Below are 15,736 nucleotides of genomic sequence, written 5' to 3'. Positions count from 1 at the left end.
TGCCCCATCCTTCATATATCCAAATCCTCAGACACTTAAGTCTTTCAGATAAAATGGTGTGGTACTTGCATAAAGCCCACACACATCCTCTGGTATACTTTAAATCCTCTCTAGATCACTTCAATACTAATACAATGGAAATGTAAAATAAGAGTTGTTATAGTATTGTTTAAGGAATAATGATAAGGAAAAGGGTCTGTATATGGTCAATGCAGACACAATGTTTTTAAAAACTTTTTATCTGTAGTTGGTTGAATCCATGGATGTGGAACCTGCAGGTATGGCAGCTGATTGTAAACAATTCAGTGGCTTTTTAAAATTTACATCATAGTACAAATACCACCTCTATTATCCCCAAAGGACACTCTGTGCCTATTAAGCAATCATTCTTCATCTTCCTCTCCTTCCAGCCCATGGTAACTATCAACCTATATTATATATCTATGGATTTGCCTATTTCAGATATTTTAAATAACTGAAAAAATACACTATGTTGACATTTGTTTCTGATTTCTTTCACTAGGTACCATGTTCAAGGATCCTCTGCACTGTGGTATGTATCAGCACTTCATTCCTTTATATGGCTGAGTAATATTCCATTGTATGGATATACTATATTTTGTTTACCCATTTGTGAGTTGGTAGGCATCTCAGTTGCTTCTACTTTTTGTTTATTGTAAATAGTTTTTCTCTGGACCTGTATATACATGTATTTGTTTGAGTCCTTGTTTTCAATTCTTTGGGGAATATACCCAGAAGTGGGAATGCTGGGCCCTATAGTAATTTCACTAAACTCTCTTCACAGTGGCTGGACCATCTTCTGTTCTCACCAACAATCTATAGGGGTCATTCCCACCCATTTACTACTACATGAAAAGAACCTGTCTCTGAAACCAATGCCTAAGAAAGCTCCAAGAGACAACTTCCCTGTGGCATGTTTTAAGTGGCCAGATCTAGCCATCCCTGAAGCTGATACCTCCATGTGACTACTCAGCTATGCAAAGTTATGCATTTTTTTTCTTTTGTGAGTTTGAGTTTGGTTTTTATCACTTGCAAAACAACAACAACACCTCATTAATAAGCCCTCTAAGCATCTTATTCAGTGATGTAGCTACACACCTTGTGCATGCTGCGGTCAAAATCATCCTCTTCCCCTCCGGATGAGAACCTTCTGGCTCGGGGCACTGCCAAAGGACAGACGGGATCAGCTTCAGCCTGTGGCCCTCCTCAGCCTGCCCTGGCCTAAGCCACTGGCCGCTCCTTCACTTCCTTGAACTAACAGATCCATCTAAGGTACCTTCTGGGAGTGGTCTTTCTGACTTAGTAGTCTCAGAAACTTAACTTCCAGTGGGTGCTGATTCCTGTCCACCGTGGGAGAGAGTTGTTCCTGAGTCTTACCTCCTTTTCTAAGTGGAGAATTCTAAATGGCGACGAGAGACTCACCTCTGAGCCTCTCCGAGGCTTTGTCAGAATGAACAGTCAAATTATAAAGCTGAGTGTTGAACCAAAGTGGAGCTGGAAGAAAACTCCTTGCCACACTTGACAGGAAGCGCTTGCACTGTCTGACTGGGTAGGGGAGGCCCCCCGAGGACCAGGGTGTCCACAAGCACCTCTTACCTTCCCAGAGCTCTTCTTTTTCCATCCTTGAGACTATAAAGCCAAAGTGGCCTCTAGAAAGCACAACTGTGATCATGCCACTACTTTGAGTAGCTTCTCACTGTTTAGGATAATGACCCAAGTCCTTACCTTGACTCACAGGCCTGTGGGACATCCCCCTCCCCCATGTGCTCCTGAGATGGAGGTTGAGGGATGGTCGCCTTCCTTTCTCTGCTGGAACCACCCCCTTGGGGTTTGGCGGATGCGTCTACACTTTGGCCGACTTGCCCCTCCTGAGGAAGCCTTTGTCATCTTCGGGCTGGACACCACAGCCCTGCCATCTGCTCTCCTGCCTCTTATATCTTTCCTCCTTCTCTCCACTGGGATCTGTGTCTCCTTCACGAGGGCAGGGACCTCTATTTGCTTCCCAGTGTATCCCCGGGGCCCATGGCTGACCCTCAGCAACTGCCATTGAATGAATAAAAATCCTCAGTCCTATCCCTGCTAAGCATTCTTAGTCATTGAGGGGGTGGGTGGCGGTCTGCCCTGACCTCCTGAGTCCTGGCACTGGCTCCACTCCCAGGGACGCTACCTTTGGGGGACCCATGGTAGGTCCAGTACTCGGACTCAGCCGCGTAGTAGGGGTCTGGTGAGTAGGCTGGACTGTACTTGGAGGCCTGGCTGATGTCTTCGCTTGTTTTGCTCTTGGTTGCTGTAGACAAATCACCTGCAAAGGACCCAAGGGGAACACTTCAGGAAGGCAGAGCGCCCTTGCTGAGGATGTGCACCCCCTCCCTGGCTCTGCCCAGCTCCAGCGGGGGGGGGGGGCGAGGCCACTTTGAGGTTAGAGGTCTCTGGGAGGAGACTCTGGGACATGGGGCATTGGAGGTAGAAAATCCCTGGGTCAACCTCTCAGTATATATTTGGGAATCTGAAGACTAGCGAGGGGAAGGGCTTGCTCAAGACCACATAGCAAGCCAGGTATAGTGGTTCATTTCTTTAATCCCAGTACTTGGGAGGCTGAGACAGGAGGATGGTAGGTTGGAGGACAGCCTCAGCAACTTAGTGAGATCCTATCTCAAAATAAAAAACAAAAAAGGGCCGAGAGTTTAGCTCTGAGGTAGAATACCCCTGGGTTCAATCACCAGTATCAAAACAAAACTAAACAAAAGAAAAAAAAAAAGAAAAAAAATCCACACAGCAAGTTTGAACCAGAACTTGACCAAGAGCCCAGCTGAGGACTCCTCCAATGCCTTCCAGATGCCCAGGTCTGCTCCTTAGTGAGCACTAAAGCTTTATCCTCCAAGTACGACTTTAAGGCTTAGGGGGCCCAGCCCTTTCTTTCCTGCTTTGTTACGGATTTGAAGCACACAGAGGAGGGAGTCAGCAGGCAGGGTCAGGATGCACGCAGAGGCAGGTCAGCCTTCTCACATCCTGTTTGGGGAGGCTACACGGCCGAGATGAAGGAGCACCGGACAGTGAGTCAGTAAAGCTGGATCATGGATCCAGTCTGCCACCTAACTCAGGCGCAACACTGGGCAAATCCTGTTATCTCTGCCTCAGTTTCCTCATCTGTCAGTGTTGGAATTGGTGTGATGGCTCAGGTGCCACCTGGATTCAAACTTCCTTAGATGTAAGCCCGCGAGAGAGATGACCAAAGAAGCCACCATAGGCAAAAATACAGGGCAGTGACCTCAGAGTGGCCCAAAGACTGGCGGTGGGTGGACAGCTCAGGGGCTGGGGCTGGGGAAACCAGCGTGGCCATGCAATCACTTCTCAGGGAGAGATACAGGGATGCTTTAGGAACAAGACTCCCAGACTCCCATATGCTTCGTGGAGCAAGAGCAGTGGAGGTCCCGGGGTGGACTGTATCCACCCAGCTCCGGCTGTGCACCCTCCCCAGCAGAACTTGCTTCCCAAACTTGCAAATTCCCTCTGACTTGTGTCCTCCACAGGCCCTCCTGGCACCTGAATTTTGCAATTTCATCCGCAGTCACCTTTCCTGCCCTAGTCTGGTGTTACCCCTCAGAGCCTACCTGGGTTCTAGACATAAAGCCAAACCATTTTGTCCAGGTTGGTGACTTCTATGGCCACGTAGGGGCACACAATGTATGCTCCACAGCCACGTGTACCCAAACACATGTGCACAGACTCAGTGTGAGCCCCCCCCAATGTCACCTACCTCTGAAACTGAGGATGTTTGACTAAACTGAGGGTGCTTAGCACTCAGAGCCACTATTTATACTTGCCCTGCCCCCTCCACCAGCTCTTTAGTTCAGTTCCATGAACAAGACCGCTTTGAATACTTCAAGCTTGTCCGAGTCTGTGCACCCACAACTAGACACATATGCAAGCGGGGTTACTTAGGTGGCAGCTGCTCCTCTGCAACCTCAAAGGGAGAGGCGTGCCTATTCAACTGAGGCTTAATACAGGGTTTTGCAAAAATGAATAGGAGGTCTCAGCAAATTATGACTTGGTGGTTCTCATACCGAGTGCAGGTAGGAATCATGGACAAAGCCAATGTAGTGCAGATTTTTGGGCCATACTCAGTATTTCTGGGAGTCTGCGGACAAAAAAGGGGCCAGGAAATCTGCTCTTTTAATAAGCCTCTAAGGTGCAAATGATCCATAGAATATCCCTGAAGGAACACTAAAGGAATGAAGGAAGGAAGGAAGGTACTCCCAGCTCTTTCTCATCAATACCTGCTCTGGAAGTCTCCATCGCTCGAAGGAGACCGTGCCTAGTACAGCTTAGAGCAGTGGTCCCTAGGTTGAGCTCTGCATTGGAGTCACCTGGAGAAACTGTTATAAATACAAATTTCCAATTCAGTAAGTCAAGGGTGGGGTCTAGGATTCTGTATGCATTTCACATAATTCCAATAAACATTTTCGATTATCAGTGTCCCAGAGTGTAGCTCTCCCAGGAGTATGTGCATATTACAAGAATTATTCTGATCATGGAATTCAAAACACCAGACAATAGGTAAAAGGGCTGGGGAAGTGGTGGGAAGGGTCTAGAGGATGTGCAGCCTTCCTTCCTATTTTGAAATGACACCGAACTCCTCCCAATGTCACCCTGAGTGACTGGGAGTCAGCGGATGAGAAGGACCAAGCGTGTCCTGGTGTCGTGATGCTCTTGTCCAGCTCCCCCCTCGGGCCTGGCCAAGCCCTGCCTGCCTCTGACCATACCATGCCGCTTGTAGATCGGGGGTTTCCGGTAGATGTTACTTTCTCCAGCTGCCAGACAGATGAGGGAGGGAGAGCGGAGGAGGAGAGAGAAAAAGAGACAGGAGAGGAGACAGCACTTGGTCAGTGGATCTCAGAGGAGAGACGGTCAGCAACTTTGTCCAAGGGGCCACCATCCTTCCCCTGGTAGACTTCCTCTTCCACAGTTGAACTTCCAACCTCACCCAACAGGTACCAAGTAAGGCAGGAGCAGGGGAATGGATGAGTAGAACCATGCGGAGGAGGGCTGTGGCTGAATGGTGAGCATGCAGGGCAGGGGCGCATGCTCAGCTGGTGCCCAAGGCTCCTCCCAGCGGGCACACCTCTTTCCCCAGGATGCTCCAGCCAAGTTTCAGCATTATCCGCCATTCCCTCCCTCAGAACCAGATGGGATGGGACCCCTGGGGGCAGTTGGGAAAGGTGTAAAGGAAACAGCAAGATGAGCTCTTGCAGGGAGGGGAGTGGGGAGTGAAAACTGGGCTCGGGAGTTGAGAGACAGGTCTGGACCTGGCTTGGCTATAACTCAGGGTGGGATCTCACCCTGCAACACCACACCCGCAAGGTCATCTAGTCTTCCTGTCATCTCCTCTCACCCCTTCCTGTCACACAGACTTTATCCTTGCTCTTTCCTTTGCCTGGGATGTTTTTCCCTGGAATCTTCAAAGAGCTGGTTCCTTCTCACCTTTCAGCGTTGATGTCACCTCCCTCAGGAAGCCCTTCCTGACCACCCCTCCTCATCAGCCTTGCGCTCCCCAGCCATGCTCCCATGATGCCCTGCTTTTATGTTTATAGCATCAATTATCACTTGAACCTAGCCTTTTACTTATTTGCTTATTCATTTATCATCTCTGTCCCCATATTAGTACATACATTCCGGGGAAGCAGGGTCTGGACGGGGTAAGCATAGTTGCAAGCTCAGGGGCTGGAGCATTGCGTAGCCGTCCAGGCAGAGCGGCAGGGGTGTGGGGAAGCAGGTCACTGGCCCAGGTCACCAGCTCAGAAGCATCAGCATCAGGGTTGGGATTCAACCCCAGGAGCTTGGATGTGAGCAGTCTTTACTGCTATGCACAGCTGTGAACGCTCTAGTCCCTGTGGCTCTTCTTCCCTGCGCAGTATACTCTGTGTCCTGATCAAGGTTGGTCCTGTCAGGAGGGTGGACTAAAGCCTGTCATGTGTCAGGGCTGGATGGTAGTGAGTGGGTAGGGAGGGCTCCCTGGGACCGGCTTCTCCTTGGTTCCTGTACAGCACCAAGGGGATGGCTCAGGTGCCTCGTGACCCCATGGAACATGCACCCATGCCAGGAATGCCAGGCTGGCAGCGCCTACCTGGGATGTGAAAGTGCTTGGGAGCCTGGTAAGAGGTCGGAGTGGAGGACCTCACATCTAACTGGCTATGGTATGGAGAGCTCCGGCCACTCTCAGGCCCTGGAGCGCGCAGGCAGCGGTCCCCAGAGAGAACAGAGGCACAGAGAAAACACGTTAACGTGGTGGTGGTTGGGGAGGCGGCGAGGGGGTGCAGCAGGGATGGGAGGGCTGGGCGAGCCGGCGTGCTCAGCTCCTGAGTGGAAGCGTGTGCTCTCATGCATCGTGTCTGCAGAGGCAAGCGTGGCCTGCTTCTTTGCTTGAGCTCCAAGCCAGGTTTTGTGGGTGATGAAAAGTCAGTTCTATGGAGCTCCAGGGAGGTGGCTTTTCCACCCCAGGGAGGCTGCTCAGTTTTCCACCCCTCCATGCCCCAGCTCCTCCCTCAATGGCCCATTTCCCCATCCATCCATCTGCTTCACCCCTGACCCTAGGGTGACTGTGGAGGCCTTGACTGGCCCGGTGGTGCTGGGCCTCAGATGAAGGCCAGGCCATAGACCTGTTTCTAGCCTGGCTCGACCCTGCGGATGGGCAGGCTAGAGGATGAGGGTGGAGGAGCCTTCGTCCAGCCAGGGCCACCTTGCTGCCTGCCACCCCTGCCACCCGCTCCTTCTCTGTGACACATGCGCCTCTGTTCTCCCTGCTAGGGACAACTCAGCCAGTCACTTGGGCAGCCAGAGTCCTCTAGAGGGCCCTGCTATCTCGGCAACCTCAGGGAGGCCTGTCTGCCTCACTGCGGTGCCCGGCTCCTCTCTCCCCCGGGGCTTCCTTACCTGAGCGGTAGTAGTGGTGAGGCGAGCGGGAGAAGGTGGGAGACATGCCCTGCCGGCTGTAGGTGGGGGAGTCGATGTACCCCGGGCTGGAGGCCCGTCTCTGCCGGAGGTCCAGGTTCTCATAGATGTCCTGGGGAGGAGATGGGTTTGTGAGCAAGGCCTGAGGTCCACGGGTCCAGCAGGTAGGTGGGGGCATGGCATGGAATCTGGGATTCCAGGACCTCAGGCATGAACACAGAGACCCCTTTTCCGAGTTACACACCCAGCCTAAGGAGGGCAGCAGAGAGTCATGCATCACTTGAAGTCCTTGGGTGGGGCCTAGGGGTCAGTCCCTGCAATCCAGGGATCACAGAGACATAGGGGAGACCATCTCTGGTAGAAGGGCCAGAGTTCTCTCCCAGCCACTCCCATCTTTCTGCCCCTGCCCTGGTTGGGAAACACATTGGGTGAGAGATCAAGCCTCTTGGGGTGTTGGAGAAGAGCAAAGCCAGGGGCCTTCTTGGTCAGTACAAAGAGAAACAATGACATAAAAGGACTCCCCAACCTCAGCTTAATTACCTGGGAGTAGGGAGATAATGTTCCCAGCGACTTAGCAGTGAAGAGGTTGAAGGCAGCCATGGAGGAGCAAAGGGAGAGAAAGGAAGGTAAGAGGAAGGGACAGAGGGTGGTTAAAGGCTTGGCAAAGATGGTCTACAGCTGCCCCTTGGCATCCTGCTCCAGGCAACACCTTGCCTGGAATTCCAGAATGTCAGAACTGCTGCTAAGAGGTAGGAAACCTTGCAGTCACGCCCCCGTTTACACATGGGAAAACCAAGGCCCAGGGAGGGAATGGGGCCTCAGGGGTACAAGACCTTTTGGCGATCAAGAGGTGGGTGCTGACTTGGACCTGGGCTTCTCCACCTCTAGCTCAGAGCTATCTTCACCACCCTCCCCTGTCTGTCTTCTGGCTCATGACCCCTCCGTGGTTCATGAAGACAATGCTTAGGAAAGGGAATCCAAGAGCCAGGCTGAGAAGGGGCAGGATGCGGTTGTCAGTGGGGGAGCAGGCCAGGGCCAGGCTGGATGCCTGCCTGACATTAACCAGCTTCTTAATTTCCCAGACAAGTCAGAAATGCAGATCCGTATGGGAAATCTCCTGCCATTTATATGTTGACAACTCATTTACATTCTTGAAAGACACTCAGTGACTGAATCAAAACATCTGGTGGCTGGTGGTGGCCTGTGGACCCTGGTTGGCTACCTCTCACTTTAGGAGAATGAGTTTTTACAAATACTTGACCCTGTTTTCTTGATTCATTTCAGAGGCGACAACCTAGAGAACCTCGCTTTGGGCTCCCCAACCAAATAGAACTCACATCCCTTTAGAGAGGAGGGAGAGTGCCTGAGGATACAGGCCAGTTAGTGGTGGAGCTGGGACAGAACATTGTGACCCTATCTACCAGGCCAGGGCTCCTTCTGCTCCAAACTATTACAGCTCAGAGGCCTGGGATGGGTTAGAAATCTCTTGGGAGATAGACAGTTAGGATCTCCCATGTAATGGCCACTCTGCCTTCTCCAAAGAACATTTCCTCTTGTTTAGCAACCAAGTGATGATTTCTAAAGCCATCTGATATAAACTCTTTACAAATGTGTCTCTTGTTCTGAGCACAGGGGCTTAAGGTCATGTGCAAAGCCAAGAGAACATGCCTAAGCAGGGATTATGAACTTCAGTGGCCACTGAGCCTGGCAAGGGATGAGAGCCATGGGCTGGGTCTAAGCAAAACTACTCCATTATAAGAAAAACCACAGCTCAGGTGGCAAGTGGTTGTAGGCTCTCTGCTGCCATGTTGGGCTTAGGAAGTGGTAGGGACTGTGGAAATGGGGACTCCCAGTCCTGTCTACAGGGGGCATTGCTATCTATTACCAGATGGTGGAAGTAACATTTAATATCTGATATTTCAGTAAAAGCCAGAAAGCCATATTTTTGAATAAAATCTCTTCCAGTTTAGAAAAGTGTGGGGGCCAATGCATCTGTGATGAAGTGGGCTGGGACCCCAGTAGAACCTGGGCTCCTCCAATAGTCCTAGAGAGAAGGGCAACACGCAATACCTCTCCATAGCCACATCTCTCCAGCATCTCGTCAGACGTGTATCTGGAATGAGGCTCGTAGGAAATGAGGTCGGGGCGTTGTACCTCATAGATGGACTTAACCTTGGGGAGAGCTGCCAGGTCTTTGTAATTAAGGATCTCGTTATCCACTTTAGCCTGGGGAAGAGGAAAAGGAATAGGAAAGATGCAGGAAGATAAGAGGGGAAAAAAGGAGAGAGGAAACAAAAACGAGGTACAGGAGGAACCAGTATCTTTAGTTTTCACCAAAAGCAAAATGTTAGGTTCTAATCAAAGAGTCGTGGAGCACTAGATTAAGAACAGTCATCCATTCCAACAGGCTTAACCTTTACCGAGCACATATTGCTTGTGGAATAGCATGCTTTACAGGAATTATCTCCTCTAAATTTCATAATATATCTCTCTGTATGGTGTCAATATTATTCCCATTTTCTAGATGAGGAAACGGAGGCTCAAAAGGTTCCATAAACTGCACCATTTAGCTAGTGGCTTTGAATCCAGTCTAAACTACATTGCCTGCATGCTAAGTGACTTCTAGCCCTAAGCAGTGAGGATATCCTCATTCCCAGCTTTCAGGAAGAAGATGGGAAAGAAAAAGCTACAATTGTAAAACTCTAACATTCAGCAAGCACTTATGAGCCAGACTCTGTCACAAGCTCCTTGTATGGATTAACTCAATCTATGCATGTCATCTCTGTATTAAAGCTTATCTTATCCTCATTTTTTTTTTTTTTTTTTTTTTGGTGGTACTGGGGTTCCTGGAAGCCCTTCTACCTCCGGTATACACTCCCACACCTATTTTTTTTTTAACATTTTTATGTGGAAACAGTCTCTTAAGCCAGCGAGGCGGGCTCTGAACCAGTGTCATCCTCCTGTCTCCGCCTCCCAAGCGCGGGGATTACAAGCGTGTGCCATCACGCCTGGCTCTTATCCTCATTTTGAATAAGAAAAGAGACATAGAGAAATCAGTTAACTTAGTCACGTTCATACAACTGTGACAAAACCCAGATTTTTTTTTTTCTTTTTCTTTTTCCCCAGGTACTAGCGATAGAACCCAGGGACATTCGACCTCTGAGCTATACCCCTAGCCTTATTTTTAATTCTTTATTTTGAGACAGGGTCTCACTGAGTTGCGGAAGGCCTCACTAAGTAGCTGAGGCTGTCTACGAGCCATGATCCTCTGGTCTCAGCCTCCTGAATGCTGGGATTACAAGTGTGCACCACCACTCCTGGAAAAACCCAGAATTTGAACCCAGATTGTCTCACCTAATAGCCTGCCCTCCACAGTGGCCTCTTCTCACTTCCCAGGACAGGGAGTTCACTGTTGTGAATGTAACACTCACTGTGTGTGTTATGGCTGAGGGATGTACTTGGAAAGTGGCTCCGTACAGTGAGCTGAAATAAATCTCTGACTTCCCCTTGACTTCCCAAGTTCTGTACTCTATAGGGCCACATGGATTAGAAACCACCTTCCCCTTGCACGTGACAGCCCACTCCTCATGGCTCCTGAAGCCTTGTCCTTTCCAGCTGCCCCCTCTGTGACCTGGTCCCTTCTCTGGTCAGCCAGGAGCTTCTCTACTGTAATGACTACTGTTTGGAAGGTGCTGGTGCGAGAAGAGTCAAGACAGTGGCCACTAGATAGAGAATCTGAGGACACTACAATATCTTTGTAATGTTCTACCCATGCAGAGGGGCCAAGTCAAGTCTCAGGGTCATGATTACTTTAGAGAGCAGTTCTCAAAAGTACCATAGAAGCTTTGCTATTTAAAAAACTTCCCAAAGCCCTTTCAGTATCCTATCCCTGGCCCATCTCACTGCTGCGTGGACAGCATGCTGCTTATTCTCCATTGCCCCTTGACCTACTGTCCACCCCGCCTTGCCCAGATGTGAGCCCTGAGCCTCCTGGGCTGCCTTGTGGGTTCTCTTGTTCTCAGTCAGGTTTGGCCAGTGGGAGGCACCAGCAGACTGGAGGGCAAGTGGAGGGAGAGACTGGCATACTTATTTCCTGTGCAACCCTCCTGCCCAGCTAAGGTAGGGTGTGACTGTCTGGTAGCCACTCTCCCACAGCTCCGGCTCTGGTGATGCCATCTTTTACCCTGTCTCCTTATGCCTAGGGTGGCAACAATGCCCTGGAGTCACAGTCCTTGCATGCCTCCCTGTCTCCTGTGGGTCCCTAACCCTGCACGAAACCCTCCTCACCAAGCTTCCATGCCATCTGTCACGCCATCTGAATTCTGCCAGAGCTGGCAGACTCCCATATCTTCACCAGTTTGGGGGTATGTGGGTAAACAGAACCTTATTAGGGGAGTCCATTGGCTGAAGTAATTGATCCATTTGTCCTGGGACATTAGGTCCTGACCTTGATCGGTCCTGCATCTTGCAAACTCATTTTGAAGAATAATTAGTCTTCTTGGCACATCACGCCAAACCTCAAAAATACTAAATTTATACTTCCTATAGCTGTCGTATTTACAGTGCTATAGATGAGCCTTAGGTCTGGAGGCATGATGATTGATCGGAGGCATCCTGACGTAATTATCCAGGAAGGAAGGAAGAGAACATGTGGGGCTGGTTGAAGTCAAGCCACCTGAAGATGATTCTAGAAGTCACTGGGGGATGGCGCAAACTTAGAAAGTTTGGAAGAATCTGCCTATTCCAGTTCCACTAATGATTCTGTTTTAATACCAAACCTCAAGTATCTATGAAAGTTAAATCAATATTTTATCTCTCCTCCTATTGTCGCATGCCCCTGATACGGATGGATGGATTTTTTTTTGGCAAAATTTGGAAGCCATGTCCAGGATAGTTTTAATTTGTAAACATGTCTGCCATGTCTTGCACGTGACAGAGCAGCACACATGAGACACCGTGAATGGTGAGAGCAGAGGAGGAGGGAGGCTGATCCGTGTCTAGGCCCCTGCTGGAAGGCAGGTGCAGGTGTCCTGGTTGTTCATCTATAGCTGAGCTGCTGCTCATAAGGGTGACTCCAGCGGGCTTTCTCAGGACTCTTGAGGTGAACATCATCATGGCCTAACTTACTCCACCAGAGTGTGAGCGAGGCTCCCCACAAGTGTGGGCCAACACTGCGGATCACTGGCATTCTGTACAGCAGCTCCCTGGTAGCTCTTTTGGAGATAGGCTCACATGTGTCAATAACTTCTCACAGAGCAGGCCCTGGCACTCAGCCCACTCAGCCTGCTGTGGTCTGGTCCTGCTCATAGCATGGGGGACTGTCTTCTCTCTTGCTCTGAACAGGAATCTTCCATGTGAACCGAATGTGATCAGAGTAGCTTATCGTGGGTTGGAGTATAGCTCAGTGGTAGAGCACATTCCTAGCATGAATGAGGCCCTGGGTTCCATCCCCAGCACTACAAGGGAAAAAGTAGCTTATCTTCTATGACAGCCACATGATAGTATTGACCCATAATGATGCTGTAGTGAATAATTCACATATATTTTATTTTTCATTTGATCACAGGAAGAAAAGGACGGAAACAGTCTTATTAATGGGCATTACTGAAGGATCAAAGAAGAAACTGGACGTAGATTTGGAGTAGTAGCCTATCCATGGTTGGGCCCACGCTGGCTGGTGGGTTTGGAGATGTATCTAGAGCTTTTCCCAAAAAGCAGGTTCCTCTTTTCAACTACTCCCCCACATTTCAGGTCTTTCTGGCTCCTTCGACTGGTGGAAGGCTGGGACGGTGCACTCGAGTGCCCTTTGCTATTGGTTTCAATCCTCCCTGGCTCTTGCACACTCCCCTTCTCTGGCTTCCTTGTTTTTGTTTCTTCCTCAAGGATGCCTTCTCCCAACCAGGCCCTCTATTCATCTGAACATCATCATGGAACCCCATGATTTTTCTTTCTGGCACATAAAACCGAAACTGATTGTTCATGGCACTAGTGTCCAGTGTCACGAGGACAGACATCAGGTGTGTGTTGTACATCACCGTTTCCCCAGCACAGAGCACAGTGCTTCGAAGAGCAGACACTCAGCACATAATTGTCAAGGAAATGAGAACATGACGTATGTAAGGGTCATCTAGCTCAACTCTTGCGCCTTCTGCCACATCTGTGGGAAATGAGTCTGTCTGTTCTTGAACGGCTCTGGAGATGGGAGCTCGACACCTGTAAATGGTCTGCTTCATCTGTGTACTTCTCATAGAGTTAGAACAATGTTCTTCATGTTTCAGAGCCTTCAGAGCTGTGCTTCCTCACACAGATGGCTTCCTTCTCCTTTCTGCTCACCATTGTACCCTGTTGCCTCGACATCAATGTTACACCCAATACTCACTCTGATCCCGTATTTACCTTGCCCTTGTCCAGTTAAAAAACAAGGAAAGAGGCACATCGCACTGGTTTCTGAACCCAACAAAGGCTCTTGCTATCATTGCTTATTTCTTGTGATCCATGGAACTCTGAGCTATCCCCACAGTTCGTGGTTTATTAGGCTGTGTGCTTGAGTGCAGAGGCCAGGTCCTCCCTGTAGTCTCAGGCCTAGCACACAACAGGCATGTACCATATACCAGTTGGCTAAAAACCAGACAGTTCCTTCATCCTTAGAAACTCCTTAGCTGCCAGGCAAGGAGTAAGAAAGGCTGAAAAGTGATACATACGCAGATGACTCGGTTGGGGGACCCAATGCTGGATCCAGGGGGTGAGATGGAGGTTTCAGATGTCCGTCTATGCTGCAGGACAAATGAAGACAGAATTGGTGAGAAGCTACACCCTGGGCTTGGTGGGGAGGGGAAGACTGATATAGGGCATATGAGCAATACTGTCAAAGCTCTGGCCACGTCTACACATTCATTTTCTGCCTTTTAAACCAATGTCTGAGAGGAAATGAGGTCCAAAATGTATAGGACCTTAGGCTGCTAGACAGAGTTTAAATTTACTTTCTATACATTTGTAGCCAGCACTTTATTTATTTATTTATTTATTTATCTATTTATTTATTTATTGCAGGTCTGGGGATGGAACCCAGGGACATTCGACCTCCGAGCTACACCCTCTGCCCTATTTTTTTATTCTTTATTTTGAAACAGGGTCTCCTTAAGTTGCAGAGGGCCTCACTAAGTAGCTGAGGCTGTCCGAGAACCATGATCCTCCAGTCTCAGCCTCCAGATTCTCAGCTGGGATTAGAAGAGTGCGCCACCACGCCCAGCTAGCCAGCACTTTAAATAGAAAGCCACTCATGAAACTTTTCATGTTGGACTATCCCAGTCAAAAGTGTATTTACTTTAAGTAAGTGAAACTACATAGTATTCGTTCCTTGGTTGTTCATTTGTTCAAAACATAAAAGTAGGTTAAATATTAATAACTGCACATTATGCTGATTCTTTATAGTGTACCCTTTGCAGACTGAAAGCAACTTAAGAAAAACACTTAAAAAAATCTGTCTTTGAATAACGACAGTGATGACTAATAGCTCCCTCAGCAGAGCAGCACAATGTCAGTTGTAGTGGCAGAGTGTAGTGGCGAGAAAGTCAATGAGTTGGGAGTCAAGGACCACTAGTGTAATACAGGATTTTTTGAGATCTTGGATTCCTGTTGTGTGAAACGATGGGGCTCAGTTTCAGGCTGGCTCAGTTCCCTCCAAGATCTCTCATTCTACAATCTAAAGTAGTCTAAGTGAGGAAATATCACGGTGTTTTCCAAACTGTGGATTATAAACTAGGGTTGGCTCTGGAAGATGATTGTTGATGGGACATTTGATGATGCTGAGCCATACGGTGATAAGAGTGAAAGGTAACATTTGATTTCAATCCCATTGATTAACTGAGGAGGACTCTCAGTTTGGTGCTAATACATTTCAATAATGGTTTCCGTAATCGATAGTCCTCCAATTTTTTTCCACCTAAGAGAGCATAGGCAACATGAGCTAGAATTTTAAACATTTATTCTTGAGAACTAGCTCACTTATTGAATTTATTTTATGGCTACCTTCTATTTATAGCCAGTACTACTTATTAATATTATTAGTTTCTGTTCGGGAATGTAAAGTTTTGTTTGAAAATAATTTTAGATAAGTAAAATGTAGTGAGTTAATTTAGAGCAAAATATTAAGTTTTTAATGATATGAAGAAGTGGTATACAGATAAAGAAAAAAGTTTCAGGGTTTGAAAGACGGACTCAAATTTGGAAAATGCTCTTAAAGAGAAGACTGAGGGGAAAAAACAAAAATTAGGTTTTGTGATACCTTAAATGAGAGAGACCTTAGAAGAAATGAGGGGGAGGGGATCATGCATAGCTCAAAAGACAGTAGACATCAGTAGATCAGCTCTTTCACAAAACTAAGTGTATAAAATGGCAGAGGAGACATGTTTAATTAGCTGATCAGAAATTATGCATGTGTGCTTTTAGTTAAGGAGATTCTAGTGGGTAACATAATAAAGTCACAAGGGGCCAAGATGATAGCCAGGGGGTAAAGGTATGCTGGAGATCAAGTGCCACTCTGCCCCCAACCCAGACTCCAGGTGTGTCCTCTGTGGCACCTAGAAGCCAGGAGCTGGGCCCCTCTCCCCAGCCAGTGTGGCTCCATGCCCTCCCCATGGCATCAGGAATCCAGATTCACAGGCTTTCTGGCATATTTTGGGCACAGTGATTCAGAAGGACCAGGGCCTTGATTGGTTTGTTGTGTGCCTGGGGATGCTGGCTGTACTTCTGCCTGGCTGTGTACAGC

General features: G+C 48.6%; 1 protein-coding gene across 1 annotated transcript in view; it reads right to left on the bottom strand.

Moving 5' to 3' along the window:
* The window catches only part of ABLIM3 (actin binding LIM protein family member 3), a gene marked incomplete at its 5' end in the record, with an annotated part of 115,930 nt that overhangs the window by 12,511 nt on the left and 87,683 nt on the right, over positions 1-15,736 (bottom strand). Inside the window, 8 exons of the mRNA XM_080698677.1 lie at positions 1,120-1,184; positions 2,189-2,323; positions 4,785-4,832; positions 6,146-6,244; positions 6,952-7,081; positions 7,510-7,539; positions 9,040-9,195; positions 13,671-13,742. Coding sequence (XP_080554803.1) covers positions 1,120-1,184; positions 2,189-2,323; positions 4,785-4,832; positions 6,146-6,244; positions 6,952-7,081; positions 7,510-7,539; positions 9,040-9,195; positions 13,671-13,742 — 735 coding nt within the window. The remainder of the gene's footprint in view (positions 1-1,119; positions 1,185-2,188; positions 2,324-4,784; positions 4,833-6,145; positions 6,245-6,951; positions 7,082-7,509; positions 7,540-9,039; positions 9,196-13,670; positions 13,743-15,736) is intronic.

The sequence above is a fragment of the Muscardinus avellanarius genome, assembly GCF_963383645.1.
Source record: "Muscardinus avellanarius genome assembly, chromosome: 7".
Lineage (NCBI taxonomy): Eukaryota > Metazoa > Chordata > Mammalia > Rodentia > Gliridae > Muscardinus > Muscardinus avellanarius.
Note: the sequence above shows the minus strand (reverse complement) of the source record. Positions and strands in the feature narration are given on the sequence as shown.